The sequence below is a fragment of the Phyllostomus hastatus genome, unplaced genomic scaffold (assembly GCF_019186645.2).
Source record: "Phyllostomus hastatus isolate PE091 unplaced genomic scaffold, TTU_PhHast_1.1 phas_scaffold_182, whole genome shotgun sequence".
Taxonomy (NCBI): Eukaryota; Metazoa; Chordata; class Mammalia; order Chiroptera; family Phyllostomidae; genus Phyllostomus; species Phyllostomus hastatus.
Window position 1 is genome coordinate 5233842 of NW_025334013.1, and position 15827 is coordinate 5249668.

A 15827-nucleotide genomic window follows, 5' to 3' on the forward strand; every position below is an offset into this window, starting at 1 on the left:
GAAGCCCAGCAGGGCACCGAGGGTCCCACGCAGTGGGCAAAGCAGGCTGATGTGTCCACAGGACCACCCCCCACCCAGGCACAAGAACTAGGGGCTACCACGGGTCTTGGTGACGCTGGGGTAGAGGGTGGCGGGAAGACTGGTCGAAAGAGTGTGTTAGAACGACAGATCCTTCCTGAGTCCTCGGAGCCAGGGGGCCCCCGGCTGCACCCCAGCAGGAGACGCTGGGTTTCCTGCAGGCGCCTTGGACCAGAGCCGCCCAGGGCCAGCCCGGGGCAGGGGACGCTGGGAGGAGGCACTGGACTGAGGACAGGGGGACTCCGTACTAGCTGGCACACCGAGCAGAGGCACCCTTTCCCTGGGGGGGGCGGGGGTGCACCTAGAACGTGGCAGCCTGACTTAGGACCCCCACCCTCCAGGCCGGGCCTTGAACTTCTTTCTGAGAAAATTGACCTCATGAGAAAAATGACCCTCGGATGCTCCCATTGATTGAGGGGGGACCCTGTGGAAAAGCTACATTGCTACTTTGTCACTTCACAGTGACACCTGGTAGCAGCAAGCCCTACCTGTGCCCAGACAGCGCTGAGTGCCCGGCGCATCAGTCTGCGTGGGCAGCGGCAGGTCTGCACACGGGGACGGGGGCCTCACCTCCACCGGGAGCAACAGAAACCCAAACAGCAGAAAAAAGGGGCCAGAACTCATCAATGTGGCTTCATTGTTTTTAAAAAGAAATATTCATAAAACAGGAATAAGCTCTTAGATATAAAACTATGATGTTAATAGTAAAAAATTTCAAGAGGAGAGAGCCGGAAGATTGAAAAACAAATCTCTAGAAAAGATAAGAAAATTAGAGAATCGCTTTGGGAGGCCCAATATCCATCTTGTAGGGGCTCAAGAAGAAGTAGGGAAAGACGTGGAGGAGGGGAAGTTAGCGAAGAAACTGCAGGAGAAAACCCCGGAACAGAAGGAGTCCCCACAGGAAGCGCCTCTGAGTCCTCAGCGCAGTGAGTAGTGAAAGAAACACCACGTACGAGAAGGAGATGTACTGCGGGACCTCATCGTGAACTTTCCACCCTCCAGAGATAGAGAAAAGTTACAAAGAGCCAGCAGAGGGGCCGCGTGTAGGAGACCAGAGAACAGGACACACCGGACCCTGTGAGCCCAGCGCCCGAGGCCGCAGGCCAGCGGAGCCGCACCCCAGTTTCCACGGGAACTCAGTCCCCAACTCAGCATGCTGTACTGGTCACTCAAGCAAAAGCATAGAATAAAGATATTTTTTTTTTTTTAGACATGACTTTTCAAGACCTACCCTCCTTTCTTTGTATCCCTTTTCAAGGAAGATCCTGGGAGGGCGTGCTCCCCTGAAACGAGAAGGTAAACCAAGAAAGAGGAACGAGGAGTACAATGCGCGATTGTCCCTTGTTCTCTCGCTGGGCTGGGCTGCCACACGGTGTTCTGTATTTCAGTGGTTCCTTTCCCTTGAGTCTCGGGAGCGGGGAGAGAAAAGGAACACACGCCTACCCCACCCACCAGAGGAACTGAAAATGTTTCACATCCGAGTCTCCCCGGTAGCCGGGACCTGGGACTTGGGCTCCATTTGTGAGATGCACCGATGCCATGTTTTCGGCGGAGGAGGGAGGGGTGATGACGGACTGTACCCGTGCGGCAGTGATGGGCTGCAAGGTCAAGTCCTGGGCACAGAAGCGGCAGGGGCACGGACCGACACCCGGTACCAAGCGGCAGCAGAAGCCGTCTCGCCATCAGATGTGCCGTGTGCGGGCCCCACAGTGACCACGGTTGTATTTCCTTTCTTGTCCAACTTTCTGCTTTTCCCGGACTTGACAGTTGCCTCAGCTTTTTATTTGCTTTGTTTTCAAGGGACAATCACTAATCCTTCCTCGAACTCTCCAACAGACCTAGGAACTCCCCACAGTGCAGCAAGTATCATACTCCGCCAGCTCCTTCCTGCTTGACCAGTGAGAGGCGGCCTCTCTGTTCGCAGCCAAGCACCTGCCGGGTGGGGAGATGGTGGAAGGACAGACGGCGGAGGGATGTCCCGAGACCGTAGCCGCGGGGCTGGTCCGAGAGCAAGCAGCCCCGCTCGGAGGGGGATGATCGAGGACCCTGGGGGAGTAGCTTTGAGGAAAAAAAAATGGAGCTGGCAGGTTATCTACCGTATCTGCTGCGTTCTGAGGAGAGTTTGGGGAGGACTTAGGCATCCGGACACAGAGAACAAAGAAAATGAAAAGTGAGGCAACTAGTAACTATAGGAGTAACGAAGTTGAACAAGAAGAGAAAGAAAATCACAATATCGCATGTGGCCTAGCTTTGAGCAATATTTACATAGTCGTAATCATGAAAGCGCTGGCGTTTGGTTAACGAAAACCGATCCCATTAATGTACCCAGAAGCTGGGGGAGAGGGTGTGTGTATAGATGTCAGGAGGCCCGGGCTCACCTCCTAACAGGTAAGACGTTCGAAGCTGAAACTCCAGAAATGTCAGTATAAACCTGTCATTTAGAAATGTAGAGATAAATATCCAAAGAAACAACTAAAATTGAGGGTAGTGTATTTGCCTATGGAGGCAGTCAAGGAGCCTTTTTTTCCCCACTGCAAGTATTTTAGTTTTAAGTAATTTTTTTTTAATTTATTTATTTTCAGAGAGGGAAGGGAGGGAGATAGAGGGAGAGAGAGAGAAACATCAATGTGCGGTTGCTGGGGACCGTGGCCTGCAACCCAGGCATGTGCCCTGACTGGGAATCGAACCTGCAACACTTTGGTTCTCAGCCCGCGCTCAATCCACTGAGCTACGCCAGCCAGGGCAGTTTTAAGTAATTTTAAAAGTCAGTCTTGTTGTATAACTTCCATAGACAGGAAAGGTTAAAAGTCCTTGTTGTGTCACCCATGGTACCGCCGTTTCCGTTTCCTCCATACTTCCCGAAGTGTGTGGCCCACAGACATGTTGCCGTGACAGTGTCCGTGCGTGTTGGTGTCGTTCCACGCGGGAGTGTTTGCAGTGCCGTGCAGTGCGCACGGGTGTCCGTGTAGTGACCACGTTCACTCTACGTTAACGTGTGGTCAGCCCTGGCCGGTGCGGCTCAGTGCGTCCCCTCATAACCGAAGGGTTGTGGGTTCGATCCCCTGTCCTGGCACTGGATCGGTGTGTCGCTCGCTCCCTCCCTCTCCCTGTAAAAGCAACCGGGGAAAAAAATGTCCTTGGGTGGCAGTTACTGTGTGTGCTCACAGACTCGGCCGTTTCCTTACTGTTTTGGGTTTATCCGTTTCACAGACAATACCGCATTGAATATCGGGGTGCATGGAGCAGTTTTTTAAAAATTTTGAATTGCTTCTTTGTGACTGCTTCTTATTCCCCAAATTAGCAGACGTGAGACCACGGGTTTCGCTATGGATTTTGACGTGTCGTGCCCGGGGCTCCGCTCGGGTGGGCCACGAACTGAACATCGGGGGCGGGGGGGGGGAAGAGCCGGGGCAGATGTTTGGGCGGGGTGGTCGGCCCGCCGTTCCTGAGAGCAGCCGCAGTCAGAGCCCCCCGCCGCCAGAGAACGGACTTTCCAGAGACCCACACCTCTCACCTCTGACGACTGTCACCTCTGACCTCTCACCTCTGACATCTGTCTCCGTCCCCCCACTGGAGATCCTTTTTCCTTTTTAAATATTCAAACTAAAAGTTACCATCCTTTAAATGAGAAAACAAAAAAACAGTTACCGTCCTATTGAAAACTGTGGCCTGGAGAGACACATCTAAAGTGGGGGAGAGTAAAAGGCATGAAAAGAAGGAAGAAGTTTGAAAAGCCAACAGGGAGGCAGGCGTGGGTAGCGGAGAGGCCAGCCGACGGCTCCGGCACTTGCCCATGTCCTTGCCCTTGGCTCCCCGGCCCGACCGGCCCTCTCCTGCAGCAGGAGGTCGGGGCGCCGCAGCCCTCCCGACACGCCCTTCCAGCCTAGTCCTGGAATCCTTGGTCTCTGGGATGTCCCACCTGCCTGGCCCGGCTTCTGGGCAGTCCCTTCCCATTCCTTTTTTGGACACATGTCCCCACCCCCAACTGACCACCACCGGACGGCGGAGGGGTGGCTGCGCTGGGTTTATTTGTGGGGCCCCCCTTGCGCTGTGGCTCACACGGCTGCTGCAGAGACAGCTCTCTGCCCCGAGGACCCCGAAGGCCGCCAGGGAGGCAGGAAGCTGTCCGTCAGGTCTCTCCGAGAGCCCCACGGCCGCGGCTCCCATGAACGCTCTTGTGTTTGGGGAGAGCGGCACGTCTGTCTGAACACCCTACCTGCTGGGGACCCGGGACCGCTCACCTCTCCTCCTGGTGTGTAGCGTCAGCTCTTCGTCAGGAAGGCCCTTGAGGGCAGGAGACTTCCAGGCCCGAGGTCTGGGATGCCCGGTCCTTGGTGAAAGCGAGGACTGGGGCGTTTGGGGGCCCGGAGGGCCCCGAGTGTCCCCCAGCAATCTGGCCTCACCTGGGGCCCTCACCTGGGGCCCTGGCTGAGAGCCTCTCCCGCTTCCACTCTTGCCGCCCTCCCTTCCATTTTCTGCACCGCAGTGGGGGTATCTTCTGTGTCCAGTGCAAGGTCAGGCTGTGTCCACCTCCTGCTGAACACGCCCCGGGGACTTCCCACCTCAGTGACAGCAACACCTGGCCTCCCTGTGACGCTGCCCCTCCCTGTGACCTCCTGGCCGCCCCCCCCCCCCGCCCCCAGCCAGCTCCCCTGCGGGGCCTTGATTCCCCCTCCCTGCTCTCAGGGCCTTTGCACTTCCCACTCCCGCCGCCTGGAACCCTGAGTTGGAGCACTGCTCGGGATCCTGCTCCTCACGGGGGCCTGGCTGCAAGGCGATCTCCCCCCGGGGGGGGGGGCCCTTGCGTGACTGGTGGGCGGGAGGGGGCCCTCCCTGCCAGCTGGCTGTTCTCACACCCCCGCCCTTTTACTCTCCGAAATCGCCCTGTGTGTCCGTCGTCCTTTCCCGCTGCCTGAAAACCCCCGCCGGACTCGAGACTCCGGGAGCGCAGGGATGGGGCCGGCACACTTCCCGACACTCAAGTCGGTGTTCGCCGCGTGGACGGAGGCGCGAACGGCCAGGACTCAGGGCTGCAGCCTTCTGGGACCACCAGGGACCGCCCCCCATTACGTTCTACCCCCGAGGTCTCCAGGGGGCTCCGGGGGTTGCAGGGTCTCTGGGCTTCTCCTGGCCGCCAGAGCAGCGGGTTGGTTTCTAGAACGCTCCTCGGGGGGTGCAGGTGCAGGAGCCCCGCTGGGAAGTGGGCGCTCTGGCAAAGGGCCTTCGACTCCGTTTCTGAGGCCCCCACTTGGATCCTGTTCCCACGTAAGTCGGGCCATCGGGGGGGCAGTCCACTGCGTTCTCCGTGGGAGGCTGCCCGGGACACAGTGCTTGATTGGAAGGACTTTTTGAGGCTGAGAAGCACCTGAAAATAAACCCAGGTCTGGGGGCCCAAGCAGCACCAGGGTCCCTGTGCCTTGTCACAGTGGCTGCTGGTCTTGTGTCCTCCCGGTCTGGGCGGATGGGTACATACCTGGACTACGTGTGTGGCCCCCTTCTAGAAGTTTCTGAGGCTCCTTCTCTTGGGCTTTTGGAGTTGTCACTTTCAGGTGCTGGGCAGGCGTGTTGTCCCAGGACTAATGAGCATCTCTCTACAGACATTCGTAAGAAAGCTGGAGGGGGCAGTGCGGGGCCGGGGGGGGGGGGGGCTTTACACTCTAGCTCTGGAGTAACTTCTGGAAGCACGTGGCGGGGTTTGCCGCAGAAACCCTCAGGGAAATCAACAGGACGCACTTCCCCTCTCCCTGCCGCCGCTCCTGCTCGGAGCCTGCCGAGGGTGTGACTCACGAGTTCCCTTGGGAAGCCGTTCCCCAGGACATGTGACTGGGGCACCGGAAAGCCCGTCTCTGCGTAGACAAACGCTGGCCAGTGGCGCCTGGTGCCGGTGTCATCAGCCACGTTTGCCGCTGGACTCGGGAGACGCCCGCGCAGAGCCCCAGGCCCTCGGAGTTTCCAAAGGAATGAAAGGAATTTTTTTACGCAGTTCTGAGCTTCGGACAAGCCGGCGGCCAGCAGGTCCGCCCGCCCAGGGGACTGCACGTGGGCTGCAACCTCGTTCCCAGCGGAGGGGCGTGCGTGTGACTCAGGGCTACGGCAGCCTCTGCCTCAGAAATACACCCAGGCCCCTGGGGCTGCTGGCGGGGAGGGCGGCGGAGGCCCAGGTGCTTCTGGGAGATCTGGAGGAACCTGCTGGCTGCTCCGGACTCAGGTCAGGCCCCTCAGCCCATGCTCAGCTGGAGACCCTGGGCTTCAGCCTCGGGCCGCAGAAAATGTGTCTAACTGAGAGCAGCTTGCACGGGGATGGCGAGTCCTGGGACGGGGACCCGCAGCCGGTGCTGCTCCGCCGTCGCACGGCTGTTTCGGCGCATTGTGCTGCCGGAAGTGGAAGGTGAAAGGAACTGGGCTCCTTCCTGCCGGTTTCCTTTTGATATTTTATTGACGGTTCAGGTGCGGACAGACGACCCCTGCGTCCGGATTCTGGACGACTCAGAGCGAGGAAGGGTCGATTACTCACGGTTCACCTTCGCCTGACCCCCAGCGCCTTGGGGGTGGTCCCGGCCCTTTCTTGCCCTCTGTCTCCAGGCCGTCTCATCTGTCCCCATGGACCCACATCTGTGTGTCACCCACTGACCCCAAATTATGTCTGTGACCCCAAGGACCTCTCCCCTGAGCTCCGAACCGGGGACCTTACCCTTGGCTGTCTTCACCGGGGTGTTCCATAAGCAGCTCAGGTTCAGTGTGTCCAAAAGGCGGCTCTTGCTGTTTTATTGCCTCCAAAATCTGTCTCTCCCTTTTACTTTCCCACTTCAGGAACTTCCCACCCCCCACCCAATCTCCCTAGCCCAAACCTGGCTGTCGCCATTACCTCCTCCTTCCTGTCCCCTCTCTGATCCGCCCAAGCTCCTAGGTGTAGCTGGACTCCCCTCTCCAGTCCCAAGGCCGCCGCTCCATTGGGGCCGCACGCCTCCCCGCCCCGTGCCGTGCTTCGTGCGGCCTCTCCACAGGCCTCCCACACGCAGCCCGCAGCACCGGTTCAGACAAAACTGGGTCCCAGGACTCCCCACCTACAGCTTACCTCCAGGGCTACCCTTCACCGTTACCGTGCAACCCGGGCATCTCCCCTGTTCTGAAGGCCCTGCGGGACTTGGCGCTGCCGGCCTCCTCGAGCCATCTCATCCACACCCTCCCGTCCCCACCCAGTGCTCCTGGAGCAGCCGCTGTGTCACGTTACTGCGTGCTTATCCTTCCCTCCCATGTCCCTGTGTGTCTCCACTCCCGATTCCCGCCGCTTAATAAATGCCCGTTGGATAAACCAATATATCTCAGATGCATGATGCGTATAGAATAGCCAATGCAGTAATGAAGGAGCGGCGATTATTTCAGGAGGTGGAATGAGCAAGAGTAAAACGTGCCATGTGCCGCCAGACGTCTCCTCAGATTCAGGAGCTGTGTTTCCATACAGGCTGGGAGGACCTGGCTTACTCTGAGAAATGTCGAGAGTGTTGGCAGCCAGCAAGCTCAGTGATACGGCCCCCAGAAAACTTTCTGGGGGTGCGGCGGGGGAGCCTGACACCCTTTTAGGCTGAGCAAATGGGAGCGTGGTGCCCAGAACATTCCTCTGCAGCCGGCCTGTCAGACGCCATCTGGAGCATCTTGTTAGCTCAGAGTACTGGACTTTGGCAAGAAGAGTGTAAAAACCACGTGGTGGGGAGAACAGTCAGAGGTCCCAGGGGGCCCACTGTCCAGCAGAGAGCCATCAGAGGACGACCCGTGTGTCTCAAAGGCAGCACAAAGGACAGGGGTGGCTCCTGGAGGCAGGGCCATGGCCAGGGAAAGAACTTTCTAAACACACGAAGCTTCCCGAAATGGAACGTGTTGTTGCATTAGTGGAAACAGATCATTCCAGCGATAGGCGATGAAAAACCCAACTCAAACTGCTCTAAGTTAAAAAGGAAAAAAAGCAGGGGCATTTATTGGCTGACAGAACTGACAAGTCCAGGGATAGAGTCTGGCTTCAGGCGTGGCTGGGTCCAGGGAGCCCAAGACCGTCCTCAGGGCCCGCTGTGCTCTCCACGCTGAACTCTGCTTCCCTTCACGCTGGTCTCCTCTCAGGCCCCTCCCCTAAGGGCAGCCGATGGTCACCGGCGGCTCCAGGTTGTTAGTCTACGTTTTCTGCTACCCCAGGAGGAAGTCCAGATGTCAAAACCCATTGTACTGATTGGACATTCACATGCATCTCCTGGAATCTCTGTAAAGATGACACACGATGATTGGCTGGGCCTGAATGCCATTCCCACCTGCAGGCCAATCCCCACACCTGGGGGCAATTCAGGGCTCTGATTGGCTGGGCCTGGGTCTCAGCCCAGGAGTGAAGTCAACTCATCTGAACCACGTGGGCTGAGGATGTGTTGAGTTGGGGGAAAAGTCCCCAGCTTCCAGATGGAGAAAGCCACAATTCCCAGTGCCCAGAAGTCCCTCAAGCCCCTTTCCTCCGGGGTGACTGCTCTCCCCTGGGGGTGAGCCCCATCCCTTCCGCTAGCATAGACTGAGTCCCGCCCGAGCCTGCTCTCTGTGTAATTGAAATCAAGAGCACGTATTCTTCTGTGCCTGACTTCTTGTGCTCAGCTTTGTGTTTGTCAGATTCATTTATACTGGCGGGTGTATTTGTAGATCATTCTTATTGCTCTGTAACATTCCACTGGGAGTGGATACGATTTATTTTTCCATTTGACGGCTGATGTGCGTTTGGGATGCTTCCAGTGTGGGCCGTGATAAACAGAGGTCCTGCAGACACTCTTGGACTTGATTTTGATACTTGTGTTTGTGTGTCTGTTAGGTGTATCCCCGGGAGGGAATTGCTGGGTCACAGGACATAGCTGGTGCTGTCAAACAGTTCCCCAGAGTGGCTGTGTCCGTTTGCATTCTTGGAGCAGCTCCAAAGCCCCTGGATTAGCCGGCCTCGGGGCCCCAGGCACACTGCAGGGCAACAAGCCTGGACTTCATGGGCAGTTGGGGGCTTGTCAGCGGCTGCACCCTGGGTCCTGGGCCCCCGCAGAGGGGAGGAGTTCCCACTTTCTCCTGTCCCATGTCTGGCATTTGATTATGGGCCGCCCACACTGTCCTGAGTCTCTTCCCCTGACTTAGGAACAGGTTTCTTCCGTCCCAGTGCTTCCCTGCACTCCAGATGGACACGAGTGGCTGAAGGCTGCATTTCCGTGGCACTGGGGGGCAGGGGAGTGAGGGGCGCCCCTGACTTCCTGAGCTCAGCCAAAGCACAGGCAGGATTGTAAGTGGGTTCTCCAGGGTTCCCGATGAGCCCCGACATCTTGAATCGAAAGAAAGCCTTTGGCCTGGCCATTCTGAGAAAGAGGAACCCGAAGTAGGATGTGGTTTTACAATCAGGGGACGGGGATCTCGCCGGTGGTGTCAGGGTAGCGGCGGGTGGTGTGTGCGCCAGGCGGCTCCCGGCAGCTCTGCGTGCAGCCCGGGGCGAGGCGTGGCCCATCCGACACTGGGGTGTCTGTCTCCCACTCAGCATTTTCTTTCAACTGTTTTTAAGAGTCCTTTAAATCTAGAAGGATGTGAGGGAAGTATTTTAGGTTAGGGAAGTCTTTTTCTAAAGGATAAAAATCAGCCCTGGCTGCTGTGGCTCAGTTGGTTGGAACATCGTCTCATAGACCAAAAGGTCGTATGTAGATTTGATTCCCAGTCAGGGCACATACCCAGGTCGCAGGTTCAATCCTTGGTCGGGGCACGTATGAGAAGGCAACCAATCAACATTTCTCTCTCGCATTGATGTTTGTCTCTCTCTCTCTCCCCCCTCCCCCTCCTTCCTCTTTCTGTAAAAGCAATGAAAACATGTCCTTGGGTGAGTATTAAAAAAAAGAGTAAAAATCCTAAAACATAAAGGAAAATGATGATACATTTGCTGCATCAACAGTAAAAACTTCTACTCATCAAAAAAACCCACTATCAACAAGTGAAAAGCTGACTGGAACTAGGAGACATTTGCAACTCATTTATTCAACAAAATAATTCAATTTGGAGTCTACAAAGTAACTCTATAAGGTAATAAGAAAAAGATAAATAACTCCACAGAAAAACGAGCAAAGTTTATAAGCAGGCTCTTTGGAGAAAACAAACCTTTTATGGAAAAGCAGGGAAATGCCAATTAAAATAACAAGAGCACCAGACGCCTGGCCGGTTGGCATAAACGAGTGAGTCTGACAATTCCAAGTGTTGGCGAGAGAGGACTGAGGGCTGCTCTTGCTAACAGGCGCCACCGCTTTCCTTCGGCGAAGCTGATGCTGCAGTTGCACCTGCCACAGGTTCTACCTCCGACCGGACAGCTCCACCCCCAGTGGCCGCTGGCCAGCCAGCCGGCTGGGCAGCCACATCTCGCTCAGGAGCACCTAACTTGGGAGTGGAGGAGTAAGGAATGGAACTTTTAAACATTTTTATTTAAATGTAATTCGTTGAAATGTAAGAATCGAATTCATTTATTTGAAAACTTTTGGAAGTGTCTTTGGGACAACTTGCATCTCTGAGCCCACTTTTGCACCCGGCAGCTGTATTAAATCCACAGAGAGACGAAAATCGATTGTCTGAATTGTGGAATACACAGAAGACTTCAAAATAGTAGCAGAAAACAAGAGTAGGAAATATCTCCTTAATAATTTTTCTATATTGATAACATCAAAATGACTGTATTTTGGACATAGTAGGTTAAATCAAATATGTTAATTTTGTCTGTGTCTTTTTTTAGTGTGGCTACTGGTAACTTTGACATTCCACACGAGGTTCACATTGTATTTCTCTTGGAGAACAGTCATCCGGGACTGTCATTTGCACACAAGGAGACGTGAGCAAGGATATACATTGTAGCACTGTAATAACCAGACAGAGTGGGAACCGGCCTTAAGGTTCATCAACAAGGGGCAAATTAATTGTGGTTTATTTCCACAGCAAAATACCACAACAGTTAAAGTGAATGAACTAGAGCTACACATGTCACAGTGGATAAATCTAAAGGAGGTAAACAAGTTGCAGAAGACTCACTATTCATACAAAGTTTTAAAGCATGCAACAATAGTAGGAATTGTTTGTGGATACATATTAGTAGCATGCAAGTATGAAAACATTGGTGGAGCCCTGGCCAGGGGGCTCGGTGGGTTGGGGAGCATCGTCCTGTACACCAAAAGGTGGCAGGTAAGCCAGAAGGTCGAGGCTTTAATAACCGGTCAAGGCACACACGTAGGTTGTGGGTTCGATCCCCGGTCGGGGTGCATGCAGGAGGCAACCGATTAATGTTTCTCTCTCACATCAGTGTTTGTCTCTCTCTCAAATCAATAAGCATCTCTTTGGGTAAGGATTTTTTTTAAAAATCAGTGGATATAATAAACAACCAGAATGCAGGTGGTGGTAACCTGCAGTTGGGGTGGGTGGACACTGGGGGACCTTTAACTGTGTCTGTAACACTTTGTTACTTACTGGGGAGTGGCTAAGATGGGGCGAGTGGGGTGGTTGGTATGACCGAGATGTTTCAACAAATTGTTTGATGCCCTTCAAAGCCAATTTTAGGCCACCTGGTTTCTGGTTAGAAAGTTTCAAAGCACTGTAGCCTTGGGTGCTTCTTCGGTCCTGGGGTATCTGAACAGGACCTCCCGTTTGGCTCCTTGGCCAGTCGGTGGCCGTGGCAGAGGTCTCCCACATGTGTGTGCACCTGAGAGGAAGTGACCTGGAATGGGTCTGCTGGTGTCTTGAACTTGGGCCGCTGCTGTGGGGGCTGCAGACAGAGTAACCACTTGTGATGCCAGGCCACTCCGCCGAGCCAGCGACCTGGGGCAGCGGGAGCCACAAGCTACCCCAGGCAGGACATAGGTCCTGACACCCTGTTTCCAAAGGGTCCTTTCAGGGAACTCGCCCCGCACACCTGCGCTGGCTCATTTTGCCTCCACTCCCTTTTCAGGACAACCGGTGTCTGAGAACTGAAGCACCAGGATGCCCCCGGGGGTGGACTGCCCCATGGAATTCTGGACCAGCGAGGAGAATCAGAACGTGGCGGTTGACTTCCTGCTGCCCACGGGGGTCTATCTGAACTTCTCCGTGTCCCGAAACGCCAACCTCAGCACCATCAAGAAGGTACCTTAAAACTAGTCCTTAGAGCTTGGACCTCGGACAGACAGACCTTCACCCACACGCCCCGTTTCTCAGATCTGAGAGCCCAGGATACGCATTTTCAGCGCCGTCAGTAATATCCAAGAATTGTTTAAAAACTTGCAGTTAGCGCTGGCTGGCATGGCTCAGTTGGTTGGATGTCGTCCTGCAAACCGAAAGGTCGCTGGTTCGATTCCCAGTCGGGGCACACGCCTGGGTTGCAGGTTCTGTGCTCGGCTCCCCAACGGGGCACTTGCAGGAGGCAGAAGGTGACCGACCTGTGTTTCTCTCTCACATCGATGTTGCCCTTTCTCCTCTCTAAAATGCAATTTTAAAAAAATTAAAAAACCAACCAACAAGCAAAAACCCTTGTAGTCAGAGTCCGCCCGGCATTCCCAATTCAGCTTCCCCGTATGGTGCCCGAGACGCAGGTGCGAGCTCAGGGTGGGGTCCCCTGTGGCCTTCCGTTTTCGTCGTGAGCACACCCCATCCGCGTCACCGAAGAGTTTTGCCGGTTTTCCGTCTTTGGAGCATTTGCCCTGGCCAACGTCTGCGGAGATAGTTTTTGGTTTCATATGTCACAAGCGTTGGTTCGTGATGCGGTCTTTCCTGTAAGGCAGCCGGGCAGCTGCTCGCCTCGCTGCCTGCGGAGCAGCCCGGCCCCAAGGAATAGACCAGAGGCGCACACAGGAACTATGCTCGTCACTCATCTTTTATCGCATGCAGGTCCACTCAGAGTAGAACATCAGCACACATTCATATCCTGCTCACACTCTAACCGCCTAAGAGAATATAACACACACACACACACAGAGCAATCGGTGGGGGCAGCGAACCCGAGTCCCAGAGTCTCGGTCTGCAGGTCCGGGAGACGGCTCGGTGGTCAAGGGAGCTGTCAGTCAAGTGTCTTGCAAGGAAGGCTCTCTGGAGCCGGGTGGGCAGCAGGGCGGACGAGGTCTCAGTCCGGTGGGGCAGAGCCTTCCGCCGTTGCCAGGGAGACCAGCGTGGTGCGGGGCGGCACTCTGGCGTGTGGAGCTCCGCGGTCTCAGCAGTGGTTTGGAATGTGCCTCAGTTGTACCTTGAAAGCGGTGGACTCCTCCCTTCTGGGTCTTTTCGGTAAATTCTTGGCCCCCTTGAGGCCGAGTGCGCAGTTGCGCCAGGAGCCTGTGTATGGGTGGTCCCGAGCTCTGCAGGCACAGCTGTGCTGGCCACGTGGGCAGGTGCCTTAGGTGCGTCTCCTCGCCAGATGTGTCTGCTCTGACTTAGGTGATTTTCCTCTTGCACCAAAGTGTCACGGCCCACTGACGGGCATTCTAGTTGACATGCATGACCCCACTGGGGTGTGTAGACTTCACGCTCATCTTGATTGGACCAAAGCCATTCTATGGGTCCCACTCTCCACACTGTTGAGTAATTTTCAGGGGAAATGACTGAGTCAAGAGATTAGACATCTGGATGGTATTTGGTCGTGACGGGCTTGTTCCACTTGCAGTGTGTGAAACGTAATGGTCCACGCCACCGCGCAAGGCTTTAGTTCAGAATTTTAAAAGTCTTTCTTAGGAGGAGGGGGAAAAAAAGGAGAGAAACAATGGAGCTTCCGTGAGGTTTTGTGGGTTTTTTAAATCTTCCCTTCCTGGGAGATTTCTTTAAAAAGTACATTTACTTTTTTTTTTTTCTATTTCAAAAGTAATGTGGACACATTGAAATTTGGCAACCTAAGAAAAAGTAGAAGAAATAATGATCGGTGACCCAGGTGTGCAAGAAGGCCGCAGTTCGCGCTTTGGCTGTTTTCTGTTTTTTTGTACAGTGTAGTATTTATTTTAGGGGTGATAAATTCTGTTTATGAGCTTTTATGTCCTTTTATTTCAGAGTTAGCACGATGACATCTTTTTCATGTCGTTACCTTTAGGTAAATAGCATTTTAAGGTTGATCTTATCTGTCCGCTTACAGAGCTATCCACGCGGGTTATGCAGGTTCGCACACGGCGCAAACGTAGAACGCGTGGGTCCCCGCGGTCTCCCCTCCAGCCTGGTTCTCCTGCGGTTCCTTCCTCGGTTATGTATGCCAGCAGCCAGTCAGCATTCTAGGTTTTGCCCCTTGTTGTTGCAACTACTGACCCCGCCTTGTGCCGCGGAGGCTTCCTGAGACGATATGTAAATGAGGGGGCGTGGCTGTCCCCCGGTCACCTGGCATTTTGCCGAACTGCCACCTGTGTAATTAATATGTTCGTTATTGCCGATTTGTGAAATGGGTCGGAATTGCCTCTGCTGTTGCACAGCTTCGGTGGTGCTCCTCTCGCTGATGCGGCCTGGAGATCTCTGTGGCTCCGGGGTCCCTAGACCCGGGCCCCGCACCTGCGCGGGCTGTTTGCGCCGTGGGCCGTAGCTGCCCACCCACTGCCCCCGCGTGAAAACTCAGGCTGTTCGTTCTCTCCCTGTGTGCACCCTCCCTGGGACTGGCGGTGGACACCGTTGCACAAAAGCTGGCCTGTTGGGTGGCTGCCCAGTGATCCTTGGGGACACCGCGCCTGGAGGGCACCCAGCCCGCAGGCGGTTTTATGTCCCCCTCAGTGTGTTGAGATGTTTCTGAACTGGCTGCAGCATTTACAAATCGGGGTGATGAACCCCGAGATGGGGGTCGTGTCCGGCTGGCCGCTTGTCAGAATGAATGACCTATAGGGGAGACTGGGGCCCGCCGCTCAGTGCCAGGTGTGAGGGCACACCTGGTGGCCTTCACAGCAGGGCGGTGACGGGCACTCCTGGTGCCCCGTGTGGGCAGAGCCCCAGGGGTCTGGAGAGGGCCGTGGCCTTGGGACCTTGCCATGATTGCCTTCTGGTAGGGGTCGTGCTGGGTGGGGCGCCCAGACCGAGGCCCCCGCCCCCCGGAGGGGCTGACCGGTGGCTGTCCCCCTCAGGCGCTGTGGCACCGTGCCCAGTATGAGCCGCTCTTCCACATGCTCAGCGGCCCCGAGGCCTACGTGTTCACCTGCGTCAACCAGACCGCGGAGCAGCAGGAGCTGGAGGACGAGCAGCGGCGGCTCTGTGACATCCAGCCCTTCCTGCCGGTCCTGCGCCTGGTGGCCCGCGAGGGCGACAGGGTGAAGAAGCTCATCAACTCCCAGATCAGCCTCCTCATCGGCAAAGGTACCCAGCCAGAGAGGGCCCTGGGCTCCAGGATGCCCTGTCCTCCCCGCCCCCCCGGGGCCCGACCCCTGACCCGACCCCCCAGGCTGACCCAGCTCCTCCCTGCCTCTCAGGCCTGCACGAGTTTGACTCTTTGTGCGACCCGGAAGTGAACGACTTTCGAGCCAAGATGCGCCAGTTCTGCGAGGAGGCGGCCGCCCGCCGGCAGCAGCTGGGCTGGGAGGCCTGGCTGCAGTACTGCTTCCCCCTGCAGCTAGAGCCCTCGGCGCGGACCTGGGGGGCGGGCACCCTGCGGGTCCCCAACCGGGCCCTGCTGGTCAACGTCAAGTTCGAGGGCAGTGAGGTGAGCCATGGCTCCTGCCGGGGCCGCAGGTCCATGGGGGATGCTGCCCCTGTGAAACTCCCCAGTCACCCTCCAGCCCTCCCCCAAATTCACTCTCTGCCCTGTA

The 15827-nt window shown here is 55.9% G+C and overlaps 1 protein-coding gene across 6 annotated transcripts in view; it reads left to right on the top strand.

Annotated features, from left to right (window-relative positions):
- PIK3CD (phosphatidylinositol-4,5-bisphosphate 3-kinase catalytic subunit delta) overlaps positions 1 to 15827 on the top strand; it is a 47334-nt gene that overhangs the window by 22410 nt on the left and 9097 nt on the right. For all 6 annotated transcript variants that reach the window (XM_045859247.1, XM_045859251.1, XM_045859252.1 and 3 more), the window contains exons 3-5: positions 12047 to 12219; positions 15150 to 15378; positions 15492 to 15721. In XM_045859247.1, the coding sequence (XP_045715203.1) occupies positions 12079 to 12219; positions 15150 to 15378; positions 15492 to 15721 (600 nt within the window). In that variant the 5' untranslated portion in view covers positions 12047 to 12078. The remainder of the gene's footprint in view (positions 1 to 12046; positions 12220 to 15149; positions 15379 to 15491; positions 15722 to 15827) is intronic.